Below are 24,260 nucleotides of genomic sequence, written 5' to 3' on the forward strand. Positions count from 1 at the left end.
AAGTCGAGTTCCAAGGTACAGTGAGACCTTCTAGTCCCACATCAAGTACTGAATCAACATCAAGTCCAAAGACAACATAGGAAAACCCCAAATTAAAACAGAACGTGTAGAGAGTCATGTTCCAAGGTAAGATCTTCAAGACCAAAACCAAGACAGAAAAGTCCCATGTCAAGTCTCAAGTCAAGAACCAAATGGTAAATGGACCTGTACTTGTATAGCGCCTTTCTAGTCTTCCGACCACTCAAAGCACTTTTACACTACGTGCCACATTCACCCTTTCACACAAATTCACTCAGTGATGGCAAAGTCCATCGAACAGAAACTAACTCATTCATACACATTCACAAACCGATGCATGGCATCGGGAGCAATTCAGGGTTCAGTATCTTGCTCAAGGATACTTCGACATGTGGCGGCAGGAGCCAGGGATCGAACCAACAACCATCCAATTAGTGGACGACCCGCTCTTCCTCTGAGCCACAGCCGCCCGACGTCAGTCTTCAAGTGACACATAAAGTCCCAAGTCAACACAAAGTCCGAAGACAAGATGGGAAAACCCCAAGTCAAGAAAACAAGTCGTAATTAAAGACAAGAAAGTCTCAAGTCATGTCCCAAGTTAAGAACTACAAGTCCAATGTCAACACAGGAAAGTCGTGAGTCACATACAAAGTTAGGACCAACAAGTCCCACATCAAGACAGGAAAGCCCCAAGTCAGGTCCCAAGTTAAGATCAAATTTAAGTCAAGACCCACAAGTCTCAAATTAAAATCTACATGTCCTGACAGAAAAGTAAGTCCCCGGAGACAGGAAAAGTCGCAAGTCCAAAGTAAAAAAGAAAGTCGTCAGCCAAGAACAGAAAAGACAATAACAACAAGAAGGTACATCCAATATATCTAAGTCAGGGTATTAAAGTCCTCAGTTAAGAAAGTATCATCAATTTACTTATTGATATCAATATCTGGAAAAATCAGTCAGGCCACCATGGTTTGACCTATCAGATTTCAATCTATGTCGAATGTGTGAGTGTAAATGGGATCTAATTGTAACAGAGGTCAACAGGTTAACAAACCAATGAGAAACATCTGTTACCCTCTGTATAAATATAATGTCTGACCACTTTATAGCACATTCTCATTAACTGCAAAACGCTGATTCACTGTCCTGATATATTTTCTAGACATTCAAGCACCATCTGGATATTATTAAATATATCAAATACATAGTTTGAATGTGAATCTGTTCATTCAGGGATGAGTATAATCCAGACTTGTCTTCTACTGGGTCTTGTTAGCAACATTATGTTCTACACACGGGTAAAAAGAACCATCAAATATCAGCTGTAAAATAAAATAATAAATATTCAACAGCGTTTGCTGAGGAACACTCTGAACAGCACAAATACGTTAGATGATCAACTGGAGCTGCTGTGAATGCAGAGTGCAGAGAGTGATGATCATACCTATGCAGTCCTGATTGTCGACATAGTGAACCTCGTTGACTCCGAGCCCCTCCCTCTGGTACAGCTCTTGCTCCTGGAATGCAAACGAGAGATTTCTAATGAGAATCCATAACGATATCCGCAGCGCGTACGGCGTTCGTCTAATGAGGACGAGGACGGCGTCGTGGTTCCGCCTGGAGGGCAGTCTAGTTCTCTAACAAACGGCGCTTTATACCATCACGCTTTCATGCCAAATGAGCATCTTAAGGTTACGGCTTTCATGCTGCTAACAGATGTTTGATCTCTGTGTGTAAATGAGCAGCTTTAAGGTCAAATGAGACATTAACAGTTGTTAGAGAATGAAACAAAATCCCAAATGTCCAAAAGTTGCTCTTTTCTGACGCTACAGCTCTGACAAGTCTTTCAAACCGATTTGTTATTGATCCAAAACTTTGGTTTCTGCAATTTGACTACAAATCACACCGATTCTACATCAGTGACATTGCAGCCCTCGAGGTCGTTGGCTGAACAGCGTTTCTTTTGTCCAAAAACACCACTCCAAAACCACAATACACCATTATGGAGGCTGCAGCTCTCCAAGGTCGCCGGCAGCGCAGCGTTGGCGGAGGTTTAAGCACTCGAGCTGTTTCTAGTTCATTATGTGAAGACCCTGACTTGCAAAAAAATAATAATTATATATTGAGCATCATTATTTTTCTAAACAGAAATATGTTGCTGTGGAACATTGCAGACGTGGTCGGCATTAGTTTTCATTCTGACTGTTGCTAATGATTGTTTGGGTGCTGAATAAACAAGACTGAGACAACTGGTGTTACAAAGTTTACTGAAAGCAACTCAGAACTTTCTACATGTTTTCTGCAGCTGTTTGTTATCTGAAACACCCCAACCTTTTTCTGTCAATTAGTTAACGGACATATTTTATGGATATTCCAAAACTGTACAATGAACCCAAATAACGAACACAATAACCACAAGAAGTTTGTGTAAAACCAGAGATTTGGAGGAATTTTGAGCAGATTATTTCCTCTTAAGGGAACTTTTAAGACAATTTTCTATCTGTATTATGTTTTTTTTTTTTTATCATCTTTTAACAATCCAACAGACTTAATAGGCTTCTTTTTTGTACTAATTTACTGTTTTCTTGACCCTGACGCTTGCTCATTGTCCTATTAATTTACTCTACTTTACTGAAGTGAACCAAATGCTGAGAAATAGGCATCGCGACCTCCTCATGAAGCTTTGGCGACCACAAGTGGGGCCCCTGACCCCCAGGTTGGGATACCGTTGAACCTAAAATGTATTTTTCTTCTAGAGACACACATTCACAGGACAAGCAGTAATCATCATAAAGCACACTTTCAAAAGGGAAAAATCATGTTTTTGAATCAAACTCTCGACTTTAAATGTGATCAAAGGTTAATGTGTCTGGGCTCTGGAAAATCAATACTTTAATTCAAATATGAGACACCCACAATTTGACAATTTGACACTTGCACAAAGTATAAATCAAAGTCCTGAGTCATTCCGAGATGTTTACTTTGATTTTCCCGTTTGTAAGTGCTGCCTAATGGATCCGAGGTGATTGATTTAGTTTTTCTTCCCTCGAATGGAAACACGCTGTAGGTTTTTTTAAAAAGACGCTCTCACCTCTTTCAGGATGCGCTCGTTGAAGAACTGCTGCAGTTTCTCATTACAGTAGTTGATGCAGAACTGCTCGAAGCTGTTGTGCTCGAAGTACTCTGTGAAACGGGAACAGACAGTCGGTTAAAGATGCTGCGACACAATCAAAGAGAAACTGAAAAGTCGCACTATGTCAGGGGCAAATGCGCCGTATTGATGCCCTTTATAGTGTCAGTACAAAGCAAACAGCTGAAATCATCTTAAACATCTTTTGTTCCTGCATACTACTTGAAGTCAATCTGAGCGATATTGCATTAAATCCTTTCCATTCTCTTTGTTCTTTCACTTTAGAGACAGACATTATTCTTACTGTGTATAAACTTTAGGACAGAGGTTACCAACCTTTATCCTTAAGGGAGCTCTTTTCTATCAGTGAGCAAACTGACTAACAATATCAGTAGAGAACAGCTAATAAACTGTACAACGAAATGCTGAGATGTAGGCCTGAATATATTTTTTGAGGAATCATGAATGTTAGGTGTAAAGAATATTTCAATATTAAACTGTTTTCTTTTACCGTTGATCTAAAATATCTGAGCTGAACAGTTGAGAGACTTTCTGTGAAAACATTCAAATTCTTATTCTAAAGATGTTGTGAAGCAGAAAATAAGAAGCTGCAACCTGAATGTTTGTACAGGGATGTTTGTGGATATGAGATATGAATACTCTGATATACAGCTGCCCTGTAGAGCCCGGCCGTCAGTAAGGAGAAACACTGCAGAGTTCCGTAAAGAACGGATCAGAAGCTTTACTTTAGCTGATACCAATTCTTAAAAGATGCAATAGGTAACTTTCATAATAACTTTTTGTCATATTTGCTGAAACTTACTTAATCCTGACAGTAACACATGAGACAGGTAATCTGTGAAAGATTCAGGTTCCTCTGGCTCCCCCTAGTGCTCGACTGTCTCAACAATCAACTATCTTCAAGCCTCCAACACAAAGTATCTTTATATCTTTCTCGGCTCTGATTGGTCGTTTTCGTTCGAGCCTGGTGGATTCTTGAAAATGTTGTAGGAGCACCAGGACGAAACCAGAGGAACCTGATTTTTGTTCATGTTCTACTGCCTGAATTAGTCTTGATACTAAGATTTAACAGTCATCCACACTAAGAACGATAAGAGGTTTTGAGGGATACTAACCGAAGCCGGCGATGTCCAGGACGCCGATGAAGTTGGCGGAGGAGTCGAAGGGGAAACATTGGTTGACCCTGGTCACCACGTGGTCGAACAGGCGGCTGTACACGGCCTTCGCCAGCGCGTCCCGAGCATTGTTAGCCTGCTCCACTTTGAGCGGCACTCTGGCAAAGACACAAGATAAAAGAGCGTTGGATGATTTACTGTGTTGGGTTTTGGAGCGTGATGTGTTAAACCTTAAAGTGTTAATTATTTACTAAACTATAATTACACTTCATAGGTTTCATTGGTGAATCATTAATTTACAGAAAACTTATATAAACCACGTTTAGTGTGGCTCTTGTAAACAGGATCAAATGTTTGTTGAAGGGTCAATTAAAGTTAAAGCATTGTAGGAGTTGAAGTGTCACTTGAAGGTCTGGAGTGTCAGTGTTGAAAATATGTCTGTAAGAAAATCCTCTCAGGATAAAAGTCAACTTACAGCTTTTAGGAGCTTTATGGAGTTAAATGCTGAATGGGAGTAACAGCTGAAAGCTCCAAACAGTAAGTGGACCATTGATCTTCGATGGTTCAACAGATTGCCAATAATAAATCACAACAACAGATCTGATCTGGCACTTTCTATTAGACGAGACACAGAGCTGAGCTGCAACGATTGGACAATTCATCGATTGGTTGTCAACTATTAAATGAATCGTCAGCCATTTTGGTAATCGATGAAACGTTGTGACTCATTTTATGAGAAGTGTTCAGATTTTAGCATCTCAAATATGAAGATTTTCTCGTTTCTTTAGTCCTAAACTGAATATCTTTGGGTTGTGGACAAAACAAGAAATTTGGGGACGTCACTGATCAATATTTTCACTACTTTCTGACATTTTATGAACCAAACAACTAATCTATTAATCAATAAAATGATATGTTGCAGCCCTAATATTAGACATTTTAAATATTAGCTATTAAGTAATCTACATCAGCAAAACTCTAGCTAACTATTGAGCTACTTTCCATCAATCATTAGTTAGTTAGTTAACGTTTTGCCAACGTTAGCTAAAGTAAGAAGATGTTTATCTTTTAACCCCCCAAAAAATGTGGTTGTCTTTTCAATATAGATTAGCTTAGCACACAGCATATGTAAGTACAGGAAAGTAGGAAGGTGACAGACAAATTTTAATAAGTTTATTAAGTAAAAATGCAAAATGTTTACTGGTTCCAGCATTTTAAATGTGAAAATTCTGTTGTTTTCTTTGTTTTATATTCCAGTAAACTGAGTATCGTTCGGGGGTTTTTGGGCTCTAAAGAAGTGAAATTTTCTGATATTGACTATAGACTAAAACTGAAAAAGATACTCAGAAAAAAGAATACATTTAAAAAAAACACTAGCAGCCACAGATACAGCTTGGTCAATCAATAAGTATTGATATCGATATCCATCAACCTCAAGGTCATAAAAAAAAGCCATTAAAACCCCTCTATAGGTGATGCACCTCTGACCTCAGCTCTCCATGTTGTCGATCTTTTTCTTAATGTTGGCCACTTAACAATTTATGTCTACTCTGCTGTCAATAACACACGGAGATAATTGCCTGAAATACTAAGCATACACATAAATCTGTCCCTGAAGATAAAGCGAGTCTGCTTTATTCACCTGCAGACCAACGCTCAGTATAAACACACAGGGCTTGCCTGGCTTTTCCAGGCAGATAATTGTGTTATTGACAGTCAGAGAAAAGAGAGATTGGGTGTGAAGCAGCGGCCATAAAACGGCGACAGAAACCATAACCGGCAGCGAGCTCTGTGGAGGCATCGTAATTGCTTCTGAGTGCGGTTCAATAGCGGCAGACAAAAGGAGTGACCCGATCGCAGGGGTCAGATGAAATATACCGCATTAATCTGCTGCAAGGGTTGAAGTTTCTGCACTGACGTTTACCTCTGGATGACTGCAGTGCATTTAAGGACACAACGGGACATAACTCTGCACGAGTGGCACTCAAAGGCTCCCAAAGCTCAAACTGACTCCCAAAATCCACCTCCCTTCTGCCCTCTCGTCCCCGAATTATCTCCTCGGCACACACCTCTTTAAGCCACGTGCGACGCCCGGTCCCTGCAGGTGCCTCGTGGTATTTTTCTAACACATTATGCTGTGATAGGACGACCCGCTGAGCGAAGGGCAGACCCCCCTAAAGCTGCAATCTGTAATTCATTTCTACATCTGCATTCTGAGTGAATCCACTTTGTGCTGTATCTATACATACATATGTTCCTTATTTAAATCCAACTACACGTCAACAGCTGTGAATAAAGACGTTACATTTCGGCGCTCCATGTGGCTTCAACACAATCAATGAAAAAAAGACTTTTGTTGATGCTTTTCAATTTACATGTTGTGTTTATGTCCCATGTTTCAGAGACAAATCTGTTCCCTATAGTCCGGTTTGTTGTACCGACTTGGTACCACGTTGGTTTTGATCGTTTTGAGGCTGCGTCAAAAAGGTATTCGCGGCAGACCTGCGTAAAATAGTACATGAACTTTTAAATAGATAATCACCATATTTAACCTTTATATTCATTTATTCAACAGATGAGAGTGAAAGTTTATTTTTGACCTTGGAAATAGTTTCAGTTAAGGTAGCGCACAACCATATCTCAAAATCTCCACCTGCTGATGAAGACCATGACAGTGTGGTTGAAAGCTTATAGCTTGTTTTCAGGACAAGTATTAAGTTTTATAAGTAAATGTCAGACAGAGTTGAAGCTCTGAGCTCTGTAACAAAGTTAAAGAACAAAAGTGTTTCAGCAGCTCGCTGAAGTTACGACCAGAGTGTACCTTAAAACCCGACTTATCACCTATCAACACTCCCACAGCTCATCACCTTCACCCCGCCCTCCCTCCACTACTTGCCATGTTTAATTCATGCCGCCGCTTCCTCGGAGCCGAAGCACTGCTGCCAGAGGTTTTAGGCCCCTCTCATTTAAAAACCAAGAGGTCTAAATGCCAGGGCAGCATAATGTCAGAACACTAATCGTACAAGTAGCCCAATATGTATTCCCTGTGAGCCTCAGCACCGGGACGGTTTCTCTTTCGGTGTAATTACTGGTGTCGCTTTGTGTAAAAATTGTGAATCTCTGAAGACGCCTTCTGGCCTGCAGCTGCTGCCCGACTCCATCCTCTCAGACGCCACATGGGGAAGGAATGGATTTTAAAATGGACTCGGGGAAGTTCTGAATTATAACTGAGAGACACTTGAGGTTTCTGTTGAAATATGCTGAACTACATTACACAGCCTGAAGCCACCACTTGTTTATTTAAAGCAGGATGGAATTCAGCAGTTCTGACACACAAAAAGGAAAAAATTGTAATGTAATTTGTAATTTTTTAATATGTAGCAGCTGATTAAAACCGCTAAAACACTGAATAAAGTAGTTCCACCTTATAAATCACTGCTTCTCCCACGCTGTTAGACAGACAAAAGACGTCCCAGAGGGGCTGTGAGCCGAGCTGCTGCTAACGTTAGCTCAGCTTGTTTCTCTGATAACTTAAGATCCAGACGTCCAATGACTAAAATCCTTCATCCAGTTCAAATCTAGAGTTAAAAAGCACCAAGATCTAAACAGTGGATGGTAAAAATGTTGCTTCAGACTGGATAAAAAGACAGATTTCTGTACATTTTGAACATTGTTGGAACATCTGAAGATGTCTCAGATGTATAACTGTTGGAGGGTTCTGGGCTGGCGTTTTAGAAAAGGTAGAAGAAGAAGAAGCTTTGAGGTAGAAAACGTGCTGTTTTAGAGACGTACTGGAGGAAGTTGGGATGGATGTGCTGAGGCCACAGACGTTTCTGTGGGTTTGTTTAATGGCACGTCTGGCTGCCAGGTTGACGAACTAATCCCCCCGTCTCCCACAAGCTGGTAACCGCTGACCTCACCCGGCGGGGTCGCTGTGATTGGCATCTCCCATTTTCTGTTTGCCCTCCCACTCATTCTCCCCCTCTGTCGCTCGCCGTGTTGAAATTACACTGACGTTAGTTTAACCGTCGTACAACCCTGTCTGTCTGGAATCATAATCTCTCCCCTTCACTCTTTTCCCATCTTTTTCTCGCTTATCGTGTGAACTACCGTCAATGTCCTCTACTTCACACAGAAACTTCCTCTTCACTTTAAAGTGACTCAGTTCCCCTTTTGACTCTTCCTCACTTATCATTTCAGTCTGTATATTACCCAACAAGTCCTCCAAAACTGCGTTCCCACCAAGGCGAATACAATTACATATAAAGTCAATACAAACACGTGAATTCAGCACCCAGAGTTACTGCTGCCACTGTACATTTATAGTGATCGGACAGAGAAGGAGATTGCTCTGACAAAAGTAAAAGAGGAAAGTGGACCACCTGGTAAATATGTGTCTGTTACAGTCGGGCTGACTTCACTATGAGCTAAGTTAGCATAGCCCTGATCAACCAAACTCCATTCAGAAAACAAGCATATTAAGAGTTGTTTGCTCGTCGTCTTGCGCACAGATCGGACAAAGTATGAACTCAGGCTTTTTACAAATCTCCATCATGATGTAGTTATTTCAGCATCATTTTGATCTGTTTATTGACATTTAATCACAACTTAGTGACTGGCAGGTTCCTCTTCCTCAATCTAATATGTTTTCTTGAGTCAATCTTCTGCTAATTCCATTTCCTGAGTTTTCTGTTGAAGCAGCAGGAGCAAAGGTAAAGGTGTGTGGCAGTAATACGCTGATGCTGCATTTACACTTCCAACAGTAATAGAGGAAGAGGCAGAGTCATCACTTATCAAGAATATCTGATTGGATCAACTTTAAATTTTAGCAGTTCGATCTAAAAACCATCACAATTTAAAGCTGTGCGACTGTGTCCGTGGCGTGGCGCCGGATTTCTACCTTTCAACAAAAAACAGGAAGTTGTTGTAACTTTAGTGCACTTTTTTAAAATTATTTTTCTGTTAAAACTTATTGGAATTGACCAACTCTAAAGGACACATCAGAAAATAAAGGTCCTTATTTTGTATCGGTGAAGGCTGGATTGTTTAGTGAGTGCACATTTTAAACAATTAGCCCAATTAGTAGCCTGTAGCAGCAAAAGTATAAGAACTGGACTATAACTCTAATGCATCCTGCTGTGAACATATGCCTCAATTTATATAGTTATACATGACTTTTCTTTGTTAAGATATTGGCATTATATATCAGTCATTGAAAAACCCACATTGGTCGACCACTATTGAGGACTCTGGACTGAGCATGGGACGTCAGTTTAATCTGACGTTTATCTTTGGCCAAATTAATTGTAACCCCAGGTGTCCCTGACACCATGGAAAACCTTGAACTGTAGAGGCTAGTTTTCCCGTCATGGAAATAATCTATATTGTCCTGGATTTTGTATATTTTAGCTCCTCACTCAGATCTCCTACATAAACCTGTGTGCTTATTTTGTTTGAAACTCGAGGATAGGATAAACTGTATTTCCAGAGCTGCCAGCAAAATTATTATCTATTATCTGCTGTAGCTATAACAACAACAGGTGTAAAAGTGTTCACTGCCACAACCCAACGGCAGACGTTCAAATGAGTCTGCTGTTAATAATGAAATATGTTAATAATGTCTGCTTAATACAAACTCTGCAACTCTGTTTGGCTGCCACAGAGAAAAGCAACTTCTAACTTCTTTATAGCAGAAACTGAGTCTCATTTATCCTTAAAAGCATCAGAGGTTCCTGACAGCGCCGGTGCTGACTCACTTTGTTGACTTGTGATTAGGCGACTCGGGTTTAAGTGCTTTTACAACTTCATTATGCATTTAGTGAGCTATTTGTTTGAATTATTCTGAACTGTGGCACCTTTATGAGTCACGATGACCTGACGTCGACTGTTGGACGGAAGGAATGAGACACTTTCTGTTCATTTAGAAACCGTCTGAGTAACAAGTGCATTTTTATCTGTGTGAGACAGAGTTTGAACAATATCAGCAGAAGTAGAAGAAAGGGAGTTAGTTTGTAGACTTTAATGGTGGGAAACTTTCTGACCACGATGAGGTGTCACTTCCCCCCCCCTCCCCCCAACTACCTTGAACATGAGGGGTCATACACCCAGTGCCGCCCTCTGGTAGTCGACTTAACCATCAGTCTCGGGTGCCCGGGCAGGGCCCGAATAAGCCACAGAACCAGAGCAGGGCAGACCGACAGAGGCCGGCTGATGTCCAGCAGCTCCGACCAGGACTCTGACTACAGTTTGTATCCAGTTATTAATCATTAACTGTTAATGTTATCCATTGAATGGATACATTATTTTGGCATTTTTTATCTTTTTTAACAAGGTCCAAAAACTGAACTTTTTAGGGGGGTTTTGGGGCATTCATCAAAGTATCAAAACAACTTTTATTGTCTATCAATCCAGAGAAATGCCAGGACTCAGAACTGGTGAGTACCGGCACATTTCAGGCACTGCAGGTCAGCAGAAAAGGGTTTTTCAGTCAAAAGGTAACGTATATACAGTTGCTTACTTAAAGCAGGAACAGTTGTAGGTAAAACTGAATCAGATCAGGACCATTAACCAGCCCTACTCTTTCTTTCTCTCTCAATCAACTCTTCATCTTCTCCTCTTCTCTCAGTAAGTTTACGAGCACAATCACACCTTTACCTGCATGTAAACACACTTTCTCTCGGTTTAGATTTAATTTACTGTCACTGCAAACAATTCGGTTTCTGTTACCCAGAGTAAACAGAGCAGAACACACAAATAAAAGAAACAAAAAGATCAGATTTTAATTCAATCCAATCTCCCTCCCACGCTCTCTCTCTCTCTCTTTATTCCCCCTCTCATCGCCTGTCTCTCGCCCTCAGAGCCGTCTGCTTACATAACCCAGACAAATAAATACCCAGCTCAGGTGATGCAGCCAGCTGGCGGCGGTCCAGCCCTCCGCCTCTCTTAAACTCACCTACTGCTCTGGTTTTATCCTCGTCTACCAGCTGTGACATCGAAGCAATAATCTGGAAATTTCTTGTATAAATAAAGTGAGCGTATGGATTCAACAGCGACTCAAACTTTATATCCAGTTTAAACATCTGCTGCTCTACATACTGGTGGAGAAAGTCACTCAGGATATAATGAGCTTTATATTTTTAGCCGGTTTGGAATATGATGATAGTCGCCATAAATAACAGAAACTTCATCCACAGAAATCAGGACAGTGTTGATATCACTTTGAACAGACCGAGAGGCCTAATGGCTGCAGTTACTGAATATCTCAGTAAATCCAATATTAAAGTTGATTTTACACAATAAACTCAGTTTCCAGGTGGTGGCGAGAAAATGAATCTCAACAAAGTTTCTGGGAAATGAGTATTAGTTTTTGTCTAAAAAAAAAAAAAATCTTGTCTAGCTTGTTTTTCATTAGAAAAGTAATCTGGTTTTAAATAGAATAAGTTTTCTGGTCCCAGTGTTGGAAATGAAGCAGCTGTTTAGTTTTTCATTGTTTTAATAAGAAATGCTAAAAATAAAAATGTTTCTAGAGCCTTCATTTAACACAAAGTCACTGATTTTAATAACGCTGTTAAATTGCAACTTATTTTTGCTAAAATTAGCTCATGATTGACGTAGATTAGCTTGCTGAATAAGTAGCTAACTATCCTATATCCAATCCTACATTTCTACCAACTTATCACACATTTTCTCTTCAGGAAATACTTACATTTCTAGTAACAGACAGGCTTCTATATTCTCATTATAATCTGTCATTTTTGAGAGTCTGAACTTGATTAAAATGCAACAAACACTGCTGTTGTGTCTCAGCATTAGCTGCAGTTCCCATTAAACTCATTGTGCAGCTTCCTCCTCTCTGAAGGGGATGAACATTTTGGAAACCATTTTTTCCCCATCCCTCCAACCATCTGCCGCCACCAGAAAGTCTGCTGCCTCCTTGTACAAAGAGGATCTTTTGCTTCCTCAGTCTGAAAGGTTTTTCTTTTTGGCTTTAATGGAGAGAATAAACACGTTGGAAGTGATTTTATTTCCCCACCATCAGCTTTTCATTCCCTCCGCCATCTGCCCACCAGGAGGAAGCGCCGGCTCCTCAGGAAGAACAGCGCCCTCTTTGGAAGAGTTTCTTCCACTTCCAAACTGGTAGATCTCGATATGAAATGCAGTGTCGAAGGATTTCATCGGTCAGTGCAGAGGTGCTACTAATGCTGCTTACAGCTGCAACACACTGACAGTCCTCCCAACGACGGGTTCGTTTGTTTTACGCAATAATACCAGTATTTTGTGATAGTGACGTACAGATGTAGAACATTTAAAGTGAATGCATGCATTTAGGCGGCGGGATAAAGTGTCAGCGGGATCTGTCAGACACATGTCCGTTAATGCAGAGTGTAACTGACAGGCAGGGCAGCGTCAACTGACACTCAGGGAGACAGACAAAGACAGGAAGCAGCTTTTAATTCATCTGCCCCGGCTCCTCTCTCCACAGATGAAAGAGGAGAAACAAACATTAGCGTGGGAGGTTTCAAATTGAAGTGAGTGGCTTGGCATTCAGATGGTGTGTGCCGGGGCCCGAGCTGCCAGCAAAACAATCAGAGGCTTTAGAGCGACTGGGTTCAGGCTAAATGCAGACGGGGACTTGGCTCGAGGGGGGGCTGTCACTCTGTCTGTCTCTGTCTTTACGATTCTATATCCGACTGCTCGTCTCTGCTGTTACCTTGGAAACGTTTGTCGGATACTTTTGTCATCGAGGAGAGGAAAGTTTTGAGATTTTGGGATCATTTTGTCAGATTTCACCATTAGATAATGCCTCATTGCATATTTAAAACCACCAGACTCCATAGACCTAACCTGCTTATCATCATCGTAACTTCATTCAAAGTGGACAGAAACACAATCAAACTCACCAAAACCGTCTCTGTTAAGTGTTTCCAACAATCACCAACTGCAAACAGCCTGCTACGTAATGTCAGCTGATTGCGGGGGACCTGTTAGCTTTAGCATCTGTCATTTAGCTAACCCTAACTGGAGACAACTTTGTCTTTTGTTATGGTTTGGATGTAAAGGGCCTCCTATTAGCAGAAATTACAGACTGTACTCAATAAATGAAGTTGTAATAAATAATATAATAATATGTATTATGGATAATTCCTGTATTTCTGACTTAAACTGCTCCGGTGGGTCAGTCTGAACTCCATTAGCAGCCTCCTGGGTGGTCTGGATATGAGTGTTTTCTCATCACAGCCTGCTGGTGTGGTTCTGCCCTCCCGTCTCATCTTCTCCATCACTCTGAGGATTAACTTATTAGCTGCATTGAGCTCTGATAGGGGTTTGTTTAGGTATCGCTCCGGCTCTGAGCTCCAGGTAGCGTCTGATACCTAAAGCTCTCCCTTGGCGTTGAGCACTGAGCTGTAAAAACGCTATAATACTCGTCCACCTCCTCCGTAACGCTTCACAGGTTCATAATTGATCAGGTTAAGCCGGAGCCGATCGATAAAGGCCCAAGCCATCTGCCTGGTTGTAGACGCTTCATTTCTTGCCCTCAAGTTCGTTTAAGTCTTTATCTGTGACCACGTCACGCCGATGTCCACTGAGTTTAAAGCTAATCCCCTACAAAAGTCATCACGTTCAACTTCATCCTTCAGCTACAGCTACAGCTACTCAATAAAAATGGTGGAAATGCTTCAATCAAGAGTCTACACTGGAGCTACCTGTTAGCTTTAGTCTCAGTCTGTTGGCATGATATCATAACCTGGGACCTGTCAGCAACCTCCTTTACTGTGTGAACTTCAGGGTGTTTTCCTGCAGCAGGAGGCCATATGTGCTCCAACACGCTGATTGTCACATTTCATTTTACACCATAAATGTAAATGAGGTACTCTCACAGTTTAGCATGAGGCGCTATCAGCAACTGGAGAGAAATTCAAAGTAGGTACAGAAGCTTAACAGCGTCGTTGAGACTGAAACCAGCTTGTGTCCAATAAATACACATTGACTGCACAGTCCTGGATGGATGGAATGAATAAGTCATATATAAAACATATCTTTAACATACATATCTCTACACAGAGCTGATATTAATGAACTGTTTACAGCCTCAGACTTCCTCACGCCTGTTGGATAGATTGTGCTTTTATTCACCTCGCCTTTCTAAATAAGGGCCATTAATAATATTAAGGAGGAGGATGTTTTCTATCAGCATAATTTGTTCAAGCTGCAGCAAACCATAAAGGTCACCTTCAGTAAAAGAGACCGTAAACAGGAATCCCCTCGATTTCAGAGGCTCAAGATCACATATGAAGGTTAGCAGTGAAGTCTTAATTACAGATATTAAAGTGATTATATGCAAAAAAAAAAGAAAAGTGGATTACCTTTCTCTTCCTCTGAAGGTAGTGTACAGCGGCTTGGTGTCACATTAAGATATTACCAGCAGTCTGAGGTTAAAATATCATCAAAGCTGCACAAAACATCGGTTTTTAGTGTCGTTTTTGTCTTTTTATGGTGTTTTTTGTGCGTTTTTAGTGTATTTTCAGTTTCTTTGAGCTGCGCTGAGAATGACCTGTCAATAATAATTTACTAAATGAACATCATGCTGTATGGAAGACTGAAACTAGAGACTGAGACCATAAACTCATCAGGAAACTGTTTACTGAGCTCATTAATCAACTTCTCCATAAGACTCAATACTATCAGCTTCTTTGTGCAGCCAATAGAGCTCCCCCTGCTGGCCATTAGACACAATGCATGTTTAAGACAGGTCACAGACCTGGAAGCTCTGTCTGTTATAAACACAGTCAGTTGTCTGAACCTCAAACTGCTCCTGATGCTGCGTCAGTTGGGGCTTTAATTCAAACTTATACGTGTGTTTTCGAACTGGTTTTGTCTCGAGTACGTTCACACACACAACACCACTATTACGCAGCAAAAAGGCAGCGTCATTTTCTTCCATATGGAGGTCGATATCAGTCAGATTTGGTTAGAACAGAGTTATGAAACATTAAATCATCCATCTTTGCTCTCTACAGCTCAGCCTCTCTCAGCCTCAGGGGAGCATAAAATGGAGCGACGCCTGCGAGCTGCACTCTCCAAAATCACAAATCAAACACACCCTCCCAATCTGGTGGTCTGTTTAAAGCTGCAGCTCTCTCCCTACCTGCATCAACACTCCCACCCGCCCAAATCCCCCAGAATCCCCCAGAATCCACCTGTAGGATCCAGCTGAGGGTTCGAGGTCGGAGCCAATATCCAACTGTGCTGTACTGCTGCAATAAACATTTTAGGTTATAAACTTATTTTTAAAATCCACAAATGTGAAATTACTGGTTCTTCCCTTCTGTTTACCATATACACTCACACCACTTTCACTGGGGTTGTTGCAAAGCCTCCTGGGAAATGTAGGAAACGGGAGCAATCCTCCGGTAACTTTTCCAAATCAAACTAATTTGAGCATCCAGATGCTCCGCTAACAGCACAGCTGGCCGAGCACTTTATTTGGTTAAATTAAATTCGGTTGGCGACAGCGGTCAGATCTGATCCGATGTTTACGCGGCTGGACGGTAAAACGAGGAGGCGAGTCAGCCAACGGTCGGAGCGCCGTCAGAGTCTGAAGCGTTTGAGTTTATTCTGATATGAGCTGCATTTATCCATCCATCCATCTGCATCTGTGTGTGTGTGTGTGTGTGTGTGTGTGTGTGTGCGCACACATGAGGGTCGGGACTCCTCAGACGGGCCGTGACGTTAATCTGAGTCTGCTGCACCAGATTCCATAAATTGTTTCAGTTTTGGACAATAAGTCTCATCACGAGGTCCATTTAGCAGCAGTTCTGGAGCTTTCAGTCGTGTCAAACAATCTTCCTCAGAACATTGAGTTTGTCGTGAAATTGATGTTCAAATCTCAATTTTTTCTTAGCACTTTCAAGTCGCTATGTTTCATAGATTTTTATGATAAATATATGAAATGATAATGTGAAAGACACAGAGTCCAAACCTGCACGTGCAGAGGTCAGAACCAGAGCCGACCCGTTAATATAAGACCCGCATCCCGACCCCTGACCCGTGCTACACACTAAGTCATATTTTTACTTGCACATGAATTAAAATCATAATTTGCCGTTTGTCTAAATCAATCACCAACTGTTGCTGCTCACTGAATCCATCCATTTTCAAACCATCTGACGTCCCAACACACACACTGAGAGTTGAGTTATTTCTGTTAACGACTGCTGTACGTTCCCTCAGAGGATGTGTGAGCTTGTGGATTTGTTTTATACGGTCTGTACTTTAATCACTTATTAAAAGTGTTCAAGCTTGTTTACTGTGATTTCCACATTCAGAGTGTGTGAGAATGTTGTTTCTCACGGCCCAAAGTGCAAATATAATGTATAAATACTCAAAAATAGTTTTTCATTAGACACTGAAGAACATCCAAAAATATAAAAAATATAATTTTGCCCTGGTTGTAAAGACGCAGACATCATAAAACCAACAAATAAACACAACATGTGTGTGCATGCGTGTGTGCATATATGTGTGTCTGTGTGTGTGTGTGTGTGTGTGTGTGTGTGTGTGTGTGTGTTAGTGCGTGTGCGGCCTCTTACTTGATGACTGTTCCTTTGGCGCCCCCTGCCGTCGTGAGCATGACCCTGGTAGTGAGGCTGACCCTCAGGTCCTCCTCCTCCAGGCCCAGCAGCTCGGCACAATGCTCGAGCGTCTGACTCGACTGGTTCTTGATGGCGCAGCCACCTGGAAGACGAGGAGCAGGGCAAACGTCAGAGGCAAGGCGAGGTTAAAGGGCAAAACAACAGACTGTGGGTTTCATGAGGAGCATTACTTCAATATAAACAGTCAGAGGTTTATTTAACTACTTAGATAAGCCTGAAAACTGTCATTACATGTATTTAATTACCTTCGTCTCAGTTCACCTTTTCTGGGTAGGAAATCTCTAACTAAAGATGCAGTAAAAAAAAATGTATTTGATTTTTTCTGAAGGATCCATCGATTTCAAATGTCCTAAACTGAGCGACAGCCACTTTAAAAGGGTACGCCGAGTTCACAGGAGGTTTTCAGTCATAGAGAAACATCTAATATGGGCCTCACATCTGTGTCCTGCTACAGTCCTTAATCCAGATCAGTCCAATCAGCAGCGAGTAGACACTGGCTGTTACTGAACAGTGACCCTCAGGTTGCTTTTACAACTCTGCCAGGATACTTTAGAAGACGTCTTCTAACTTCTGTGATTAACCAGTGAAGTCAGATGGTCCAAAGAGGCCCATTCATCATGTTTTATCTCAGATCTGCAGAGGGTCATAACTGTACAGATTGCTGTTCTGTGATTAAGGGCAATAAATTCACCCATATTAAGGTCAGAGATATAACACTAAATACAAGTGTAACTTTTATTACGTGGGGATATATATGTTAGTTTCCATGTATTTGGTTATCATGTGACTGTGTGCCGGGGGTGCCCCTGTTGGAGTTCACCTGTTGTGTTAATTCATTTCAGATTCATTGTGAACTTGCTGATAAACGTGGAACAATGACGTCAACTGAATGGAAGTGCTATCCTAGTTCTTCTATCACCAGCATCATCTGTATCAATAAATCCCTTATATTAGCATGAACGCTGTTTTGCACTTTACAGCCTCACAGTAATAAGTTAATACATTGGATCCAATGCTACGACTATCAGTATCTGTGTTTTTTTAATAAAATGATTAAAAAATACGTAACTCTCGGTCTGTAGTCTAATCTGATTGGTTACACATCATAAAATAGAAACATGTTCTTTTGCAGAATTTAATTAAACATCATTAAAGTACCCAGATCTTAAGTTAAAGTAGCAATATCACGGTGTAAAATACTACACGGTAAACTCATTAAACAGTGTATAAAGTAAGAAAGTAAAAGTCCTGTAAAAGATGAGTTTATATTCTCATTCCTTCATCATAACCACAAACACTGTATGAATGCTGAGCTGACCGGGTTGTCTCTCTCTGATCTACACCGGAGCAAACCTTCTTACAGAAAGCATTGTGTAGCAGTAGCAGTGGGCGTTAAATATGAATGAAGTAATCTTTTAATTCCCCAACATTCCTGTGCTTCCACGGTGACAAACCGCCCCTGCGCCCTGCACAAAGGTGAGGGCAGCGCCGCCGATGGTGCGCAGAGCGAATGAAACGGCGCCCACGAGCTGCGAACTGTGCAGGTCCAGGGAGGAATGAACAAAGCCAGGAAGAAACCGGGTGGGAGGAGAGGAGAGTAACACGGAGGGAACAGTTCAAACAGGAAGTGAAAGATGTTTTTATACGGAGGCGTGTTGAGGGTTTAAAGGTGATATGAGATTTGATCAGAATGTGAAATTAAATCATGAGCTTGTTAATGTTCCAATCCTGCAACTAATGATTACTTTACCCTTCCTAAGCCCCGCCCCCTTTCTGCTGTAGTCCAATAACAGTTAGGAAAGCAACTTCCTCCTCTCCTGTACTTAGATAGGCTATATGCTAGGCTAATCTATGCTGTTTAGACTATAGTTAAAGGTCCAGTGTGAAGGATTTATTGGTGAAGTGGCTACAATTATTATTAAACACTAATGAAAACATGCCTATGAATATAATATTCCATTTCTGAAAATGGATCCTTAAACAGATAAAAGCGATCGGGTTGAAAAGATTTATAAAAGCATCTTTTTCAAACACTTTCTGTCCTCAGATGTTGTCCTGAAAGCTTCTTCTGGTTCAGCAGAATATTCTCTGACAACATTATGAACAGATTAATTAGCGGTTTCGTCTCTGCATGTGATCTGTGTTCCTCCTATTACCCGACTCAACAAACAGTTGGCGGGCTGAGACTCGGAGGTCAAACTGATCTCAATGCACTCGTCCGAGTTCACCGTCAGAACTGTCAGCGTCTTCCTATAAATCGGTGGAGCTTTTGTTCTCGGAGGACGGCGCCGACGATCAGGACTTCAAAACAAACAGAGAAATCTGTCAGGAGAGGCTGGAAATAATGACGCTTAATTAACTAGGACTTAGGTCTGAGTCCTTGGCCTCTGCTCTAATATGTACTTGGAGCATTTCCTTCCGCAGGGTCTTCCTTCAGCCCGGGACATTGATTTTATATTATCTCACTTAGCTTTCAGGAGCTATTGATTGCTGGCATTGATCAGACCTCTGTGAAGTGTTGTCACCAACCAGCCCAAAGCTGTTCATGTACCTTATAGTTTATTGATCCAAAGAGCACAGACTCCTATGGTTGTTCAGGAATACGCAGTTACTATGAGATTATTTTGTCAGTATTTACGTTTATTTCTGGAGTCTGTTAGTTACTTTACTCAGTTACAGTCGTTACTAAACTAAAGTCTTACTGAAAGTGAAGATTTTCATGTTATATATATCACTTTATTTAACAAGCTTTCCATCAATGGACACAACTCAACTACATACAGAACATAGCTCTAATGTTTAGACACTCTTTAATGATTATAGATAATTTATTTAACAGTTAACATATTGTAGCTTTGAGCTCTTGTTGTTCAGCTGGAGCAGCTCTCACTTCCCTGAGCTTTATCTTCTCTCCAGGTACACAACTTAACTACATACAGAACACAGCTCTCCTGTTTATACACACTATAATGTGGATTAAAGCTTTAAGATTAAACTGATATTAAAGTTTGTTTTATTAAAGAAGCTCCTAATTTACAGATATATCTTCTCCCTTTTATTTCTCCACCTCCATCTTCTCTTTCTGATCACGTCTGCCGCTGGGCACTGATTGATTCTCTGCCACAGGTCAGTGTTTCTGATGAGTTCAGCCATCAGATCTGTAATAATCTTCCAAGACAGCTATTTATAAAAGGTCTGTATTTTCTGTTGTCTTTTCACCAGCTCCATATAATAATAGGACTTCCTGGCTTTGACACTGGATTTAAAAACAGGCATATATTTGTTCTGGCGATGCCGAATACAAATAAATATTCTGTAAAAACCAGCCCCTCCAGAGAGCTTCTATCCAAATCGAGTCGGTCTCAAAAACAGGATGATTACGCCGACTGACTGAACACAGCCCCTCTCACTTGCTGTAAAACACGCGCCATGATAGCCACCCGCTGCGAGAACCAGCCTACTTAATAGGCGCCCTGCCGTGCTCCCTCCTCTTCCCCCGCGGAGGGAGAAAATGACGGGGGAGGGACCGAGAGCGGAGGAACTTCACTGGCGAAGTTCAAAGGATCGGCTGATTTTCATGGAGTCTCCCCTGGAGGGTTTGGTCTGAACCACTGTGGAAAATGAGGCGTGAGATCGGGGTGGAGCATCGGACACGACCACACTGCCACCTTAAAATGTAGAGGATATAATACTTAAAAAGATAGTGAGTAATTATTTTAAAACTGTAATCAATTAATTTCCCTTTAGTGGAATAAAGATTCCTTTTGGATTTTAACCACACATGAACACGCCGACTCCAACGTCACATTTTACATTTATCTTCGACCATAATGAGGCTGAAGTGAGGAGAAAAGTTGATGTCGGCCCAATATTACGTCGATCAATCATAGGGCAGAGGGATGAGATCAAAATGGCGCCTGCCTCTCAGGGACCAGAGCGGTGGCATTTAAGGAGCCGGCGAGATGGATGGTTTCTGATGCAATCATAGACCGCTGTAAGCTGCGGTCTGAAAACTCATCAGTTAGAGCCGAAGATGAACTGTCCTCTCCGTCATACCTGTAACCTCTCAGTGACACAGCCGGGAGAGGCAGCAGTGAGGAAGAATTCACATCCTTTATTTAAGTAAAAAAAAAGTACTCATACGACTCTGTGAGGATACTCTAAAGCACATTTACTATCAAATATTCTGGAAGGGGGATATGTTCCTGTATATTTGCAGCAATCATTGTAGTTGAAAGTTAAGGATGTATATATCAAACAGAATACCTGAATTATAGGTTACATCTTATTTATCTAGAAGTCAAAGATCTTGGGTTGCACAGCTGAGAGCTGATATTCCTCCTGTGGACGATGAGGACGGTTGTTGGAAGGAGGAAACTGTTTGATGTGAAAAGAAACTGGAATGCCTTTTTAATTCTTATGTATTTCAAGTTTACTAACTTTGTCTCAAAGGCCTGAGAAGGGAACATGGACTGTTTAATTAGAATTAAATGTGCCTTTTCAGTAATATATAGTGAGCCATAATTCAAAATCTAACTTAAGTCAATGTCGTATTATCAGGAAAATAAGCTTAAAGTATAAAAAGTAGAAGTACTCAATGCAAGAAAATCGTATTTGTACTTTAAGTGTTCGTTAGGATTTACTGAAGTGGAGTTGTATGAGGTACTACTAATTTGTCAAATTCTGAATCATGTGGCTACATATTCCTGAACATAGGAGTCTATCTGTGGTGTTTAGATCAATAAAGTAGAAGGTACAGTCTCTCTCCAAACCCACCAGACTCCACTGACAAAAACAGTAACCGTACGTTGCAGAAAACAGGACTTGCTGATTCACCGCTGCCTCGATCGGTTAGTTTGTTCGTGTTATTGTGCAAATCTCGGATCTGAACTAACATGCTGTGAAAATATTCTATTAATACACGTCTACTCTGGATAAGATTATCTACCCATCTGTCTATAAATGGAATTAGTTAACAAAAATAAAAATAGAAAATGGAAATGCTGAAATGATTAATTGATTTAAGAAAATTAAATGTATTAATAAGCACTTTCTGCTTTTCTCTAAAAGCTTCAGTCAAGTATCTTTTGGTTTTGGGCTTTTGATCGTTCTCTTGTCTGAGGATTAAAACTTGTGAGTAAAGTGAAGAACCATAAAAACATTCGACTGCCAATGTCACCTTGAGAAAATAATCCCCTTTAAATCTTATTCATCACCTTCTGTATGTGGCACACTATAATTTACATTGTCTGATTACAGGCAGGCCGGGGCCTGTAAACACAGACTCTTGTCTTCCTGCCTTCAGGTCCGTATACGCTCACTGCAGATTAAAGCTGGAGCTCTTACCTTTGTAAGATGTTGTAACCAGTTAGGAGCACATAACCAATTGGATAACCAGAGCATTTCCTGTCTCTGGTTCACATGACGTCGACAGAGTCATTAAAACTGTTGCATCAGTATGACGACGACCATGTCACAGCCCATTAGCAGACAGCACCTCTGAACTCGTTAATATTCTCCAACGAAAGCCTAACGAGGCCTTTGAGGTTCTGTGTCCTTGTCAGAAAGTGCAGTTTGCATTTTGTTCTGTCACAAAGAACAACTCCTTTAAATTTCTGCCTCTGAGGCACCAAGGTTTTACATTTTCTGATGAAACAGCAGCGTATCTTTTCTCTAACATCCCTTCTTACTACGAGTATTTATGTTCTCTTGGGATGGAAACTCTCTTATGTCTCCATTCATTCACCTTCACTGCAACACAACCCATCTATATGTCTTGTGTTGTGGTGGACACTGGTCGTTTGTTAGCAGACTCCAATTATAAGCTAACGTTGGCTAACATTAGCCAGCTAAACCTACAATATCACAATATCTTCCACGAGCTTTGCAGTAATGTTAGCTTTAACTTTAAGACGTTGTTCGCAGTTGTTGAATGAGTCTCAGATATTTGAGAATGTAGATTTTTTTGAAAACTTTTGGTACAACACCAATTAACAGATTAATAGTTATTTTCATGTTAATTGCATCCATATTATTCACTTTAATTTTTAGTAATATGTTTGAGTGTATATTTTTACTTACAGATTCTCAGTGTGTTCCTCTTAGAACTGTTTATTGATACTTTACTAATATAGATATATGAGGTATATTTCTGTGTACTTTAGAGATGCTGTAGCTCACCCGATGTGCTTCCAGCCTCCTCAAAGTCGATGTTGCCGAGGTGCAGCACGCCGGCCACCACCCTGAACAGGTCCAGCTTCTCCGTGTCGTCCAGGCCGATCTTCTTCATGGCCACGGACATCCTGTTGAAATCGCCCTGGTCGTCCAGCAGCGGGTCCTTCAGAGGGCCTGACTTCATGTGCTGAGAAACAATACAGAGTTCAGACAGTTACTCACCTTTCATCCTTCCTTTCTTCACCTCCAACCAACTCACCGTTCTTTAATTCTTTTAATGTTTCTAAAACCAAACTGAGGCTTTGTGAAACCAACCTTTTAAACATCAGACTGAACTTCCAATCCCATTTACTGCCAGATGAAATAATGTTTGACTTTACTTTGTTTTTTCACACTCACTCAGAGCCACAAGTATCGGGCATCTCTGTTATCTCCTGAACATACTGTACAGAAGAACTCTTAAAGAGCAGAGTAAGCGGAGCGTGAAATATCTCAATGTGCAGCAGAGAGCAGATAGTGAAGCAGGAATCACACACACAGCCGAACAACCCACTCAAGAATGTCACAGTCTGATGATATCCGCAGGGTAAACTAGCTGCCAACCGCTGTGTGTCCCCCTGTGATAGAATAAAGTAGAAAATTAATTCTACCGCTTAGTTGGTTCAGCTATTTAATCGGGTTCTCATTGGATTTTCATTTAGCTTTTTCACTGAGGCTCATGAAGGAAAGCAACTGTCGCTGCAAACCAAAGCTCCAGTGAATCCACTTTGGAAGGTATAGAGAATAGTCATGTCTGCATAAAAGGCGCTTTCAGACCATTTTCTACCTTTTAGTCCATTTGCCAGCCAACAGAGCCCCACTGTGAACCTGGAAATAATCAGTACCCCAAAGTTTTATGTTAGAAATTGTTCAGTCTGGGTCCCCAGCTTATAGAAGCATCCTCAGTAACCCCTGAAACCACTCCAGTATCGTCCACATTGGCCAAGCAGTTGCGGAAATATTGTCCATATGGGTGATTATGCTAATTCATGCTAATAGTTCTAATTGCCCAAAATATGCAAGTTAGCATCTGGCAGTTTCTATATGTTGGGGACACAAACTGAACATTTCTAACATTAAACTTTTACAACTCAACATTTCTGAGTTCATGTT

At 41.0% G+C, this 24,260-nt stretch overlaps 1 protein-coding gene across 7 annotated transcripts in view; it reads right to left on the reverse strand.

Annotated features, from left to right (window-relative positions):
* Window positions 1-24,260, reverse strand: part of myo6a (myosin VIa) — a 117,804-nt gene that overhangs the window by 53,465 nt on the left and 40,079 nt on the right. For all 7 annotated transcript variants that reach the window (XM_051408999.1, XM_051408998.1, XM_051408997.1 and 4 more), the window contains exons 11-15: window positions 23,115-23,295; window positions 16,872-17,016; window positions 4,282-4,439; window positions 3,107-3,198; window positions 1,460-1,532 (exon numbers count right to left, since the gene is read on the reverse strand). In XM_051408999.1, coding sequence (XP_051264959.1) covers window positions 1,460-1,532; window positions 3,107-3,198; window positions 4,282-4,439; window positions 16,872-17,016; window positions 23,115-23,295 — 649 coding nt within the window. The remainder of the gene's footprint in view (window positions 1-1,459; window positions 1,533-3,106; window positions 3,199-4,281; window positions 4,440-16,871; window positions 17,017-23,114; window positions 23,296-24,260) is intronic.

This window comes from Dicentrarchus labrax, unplaced genomic scaffold (genome assembly GCF_905237075.1).
Source record: "Dicentrarchus labrax unplaced genomic scaffold, dlabrax2021, whole genome shotgun sequence".
NCBI lineage: Eukaryota > Metazoa > Chordata > Actinopteri > Moronidae > Dicentrarchus > Dicentrarchus labrax.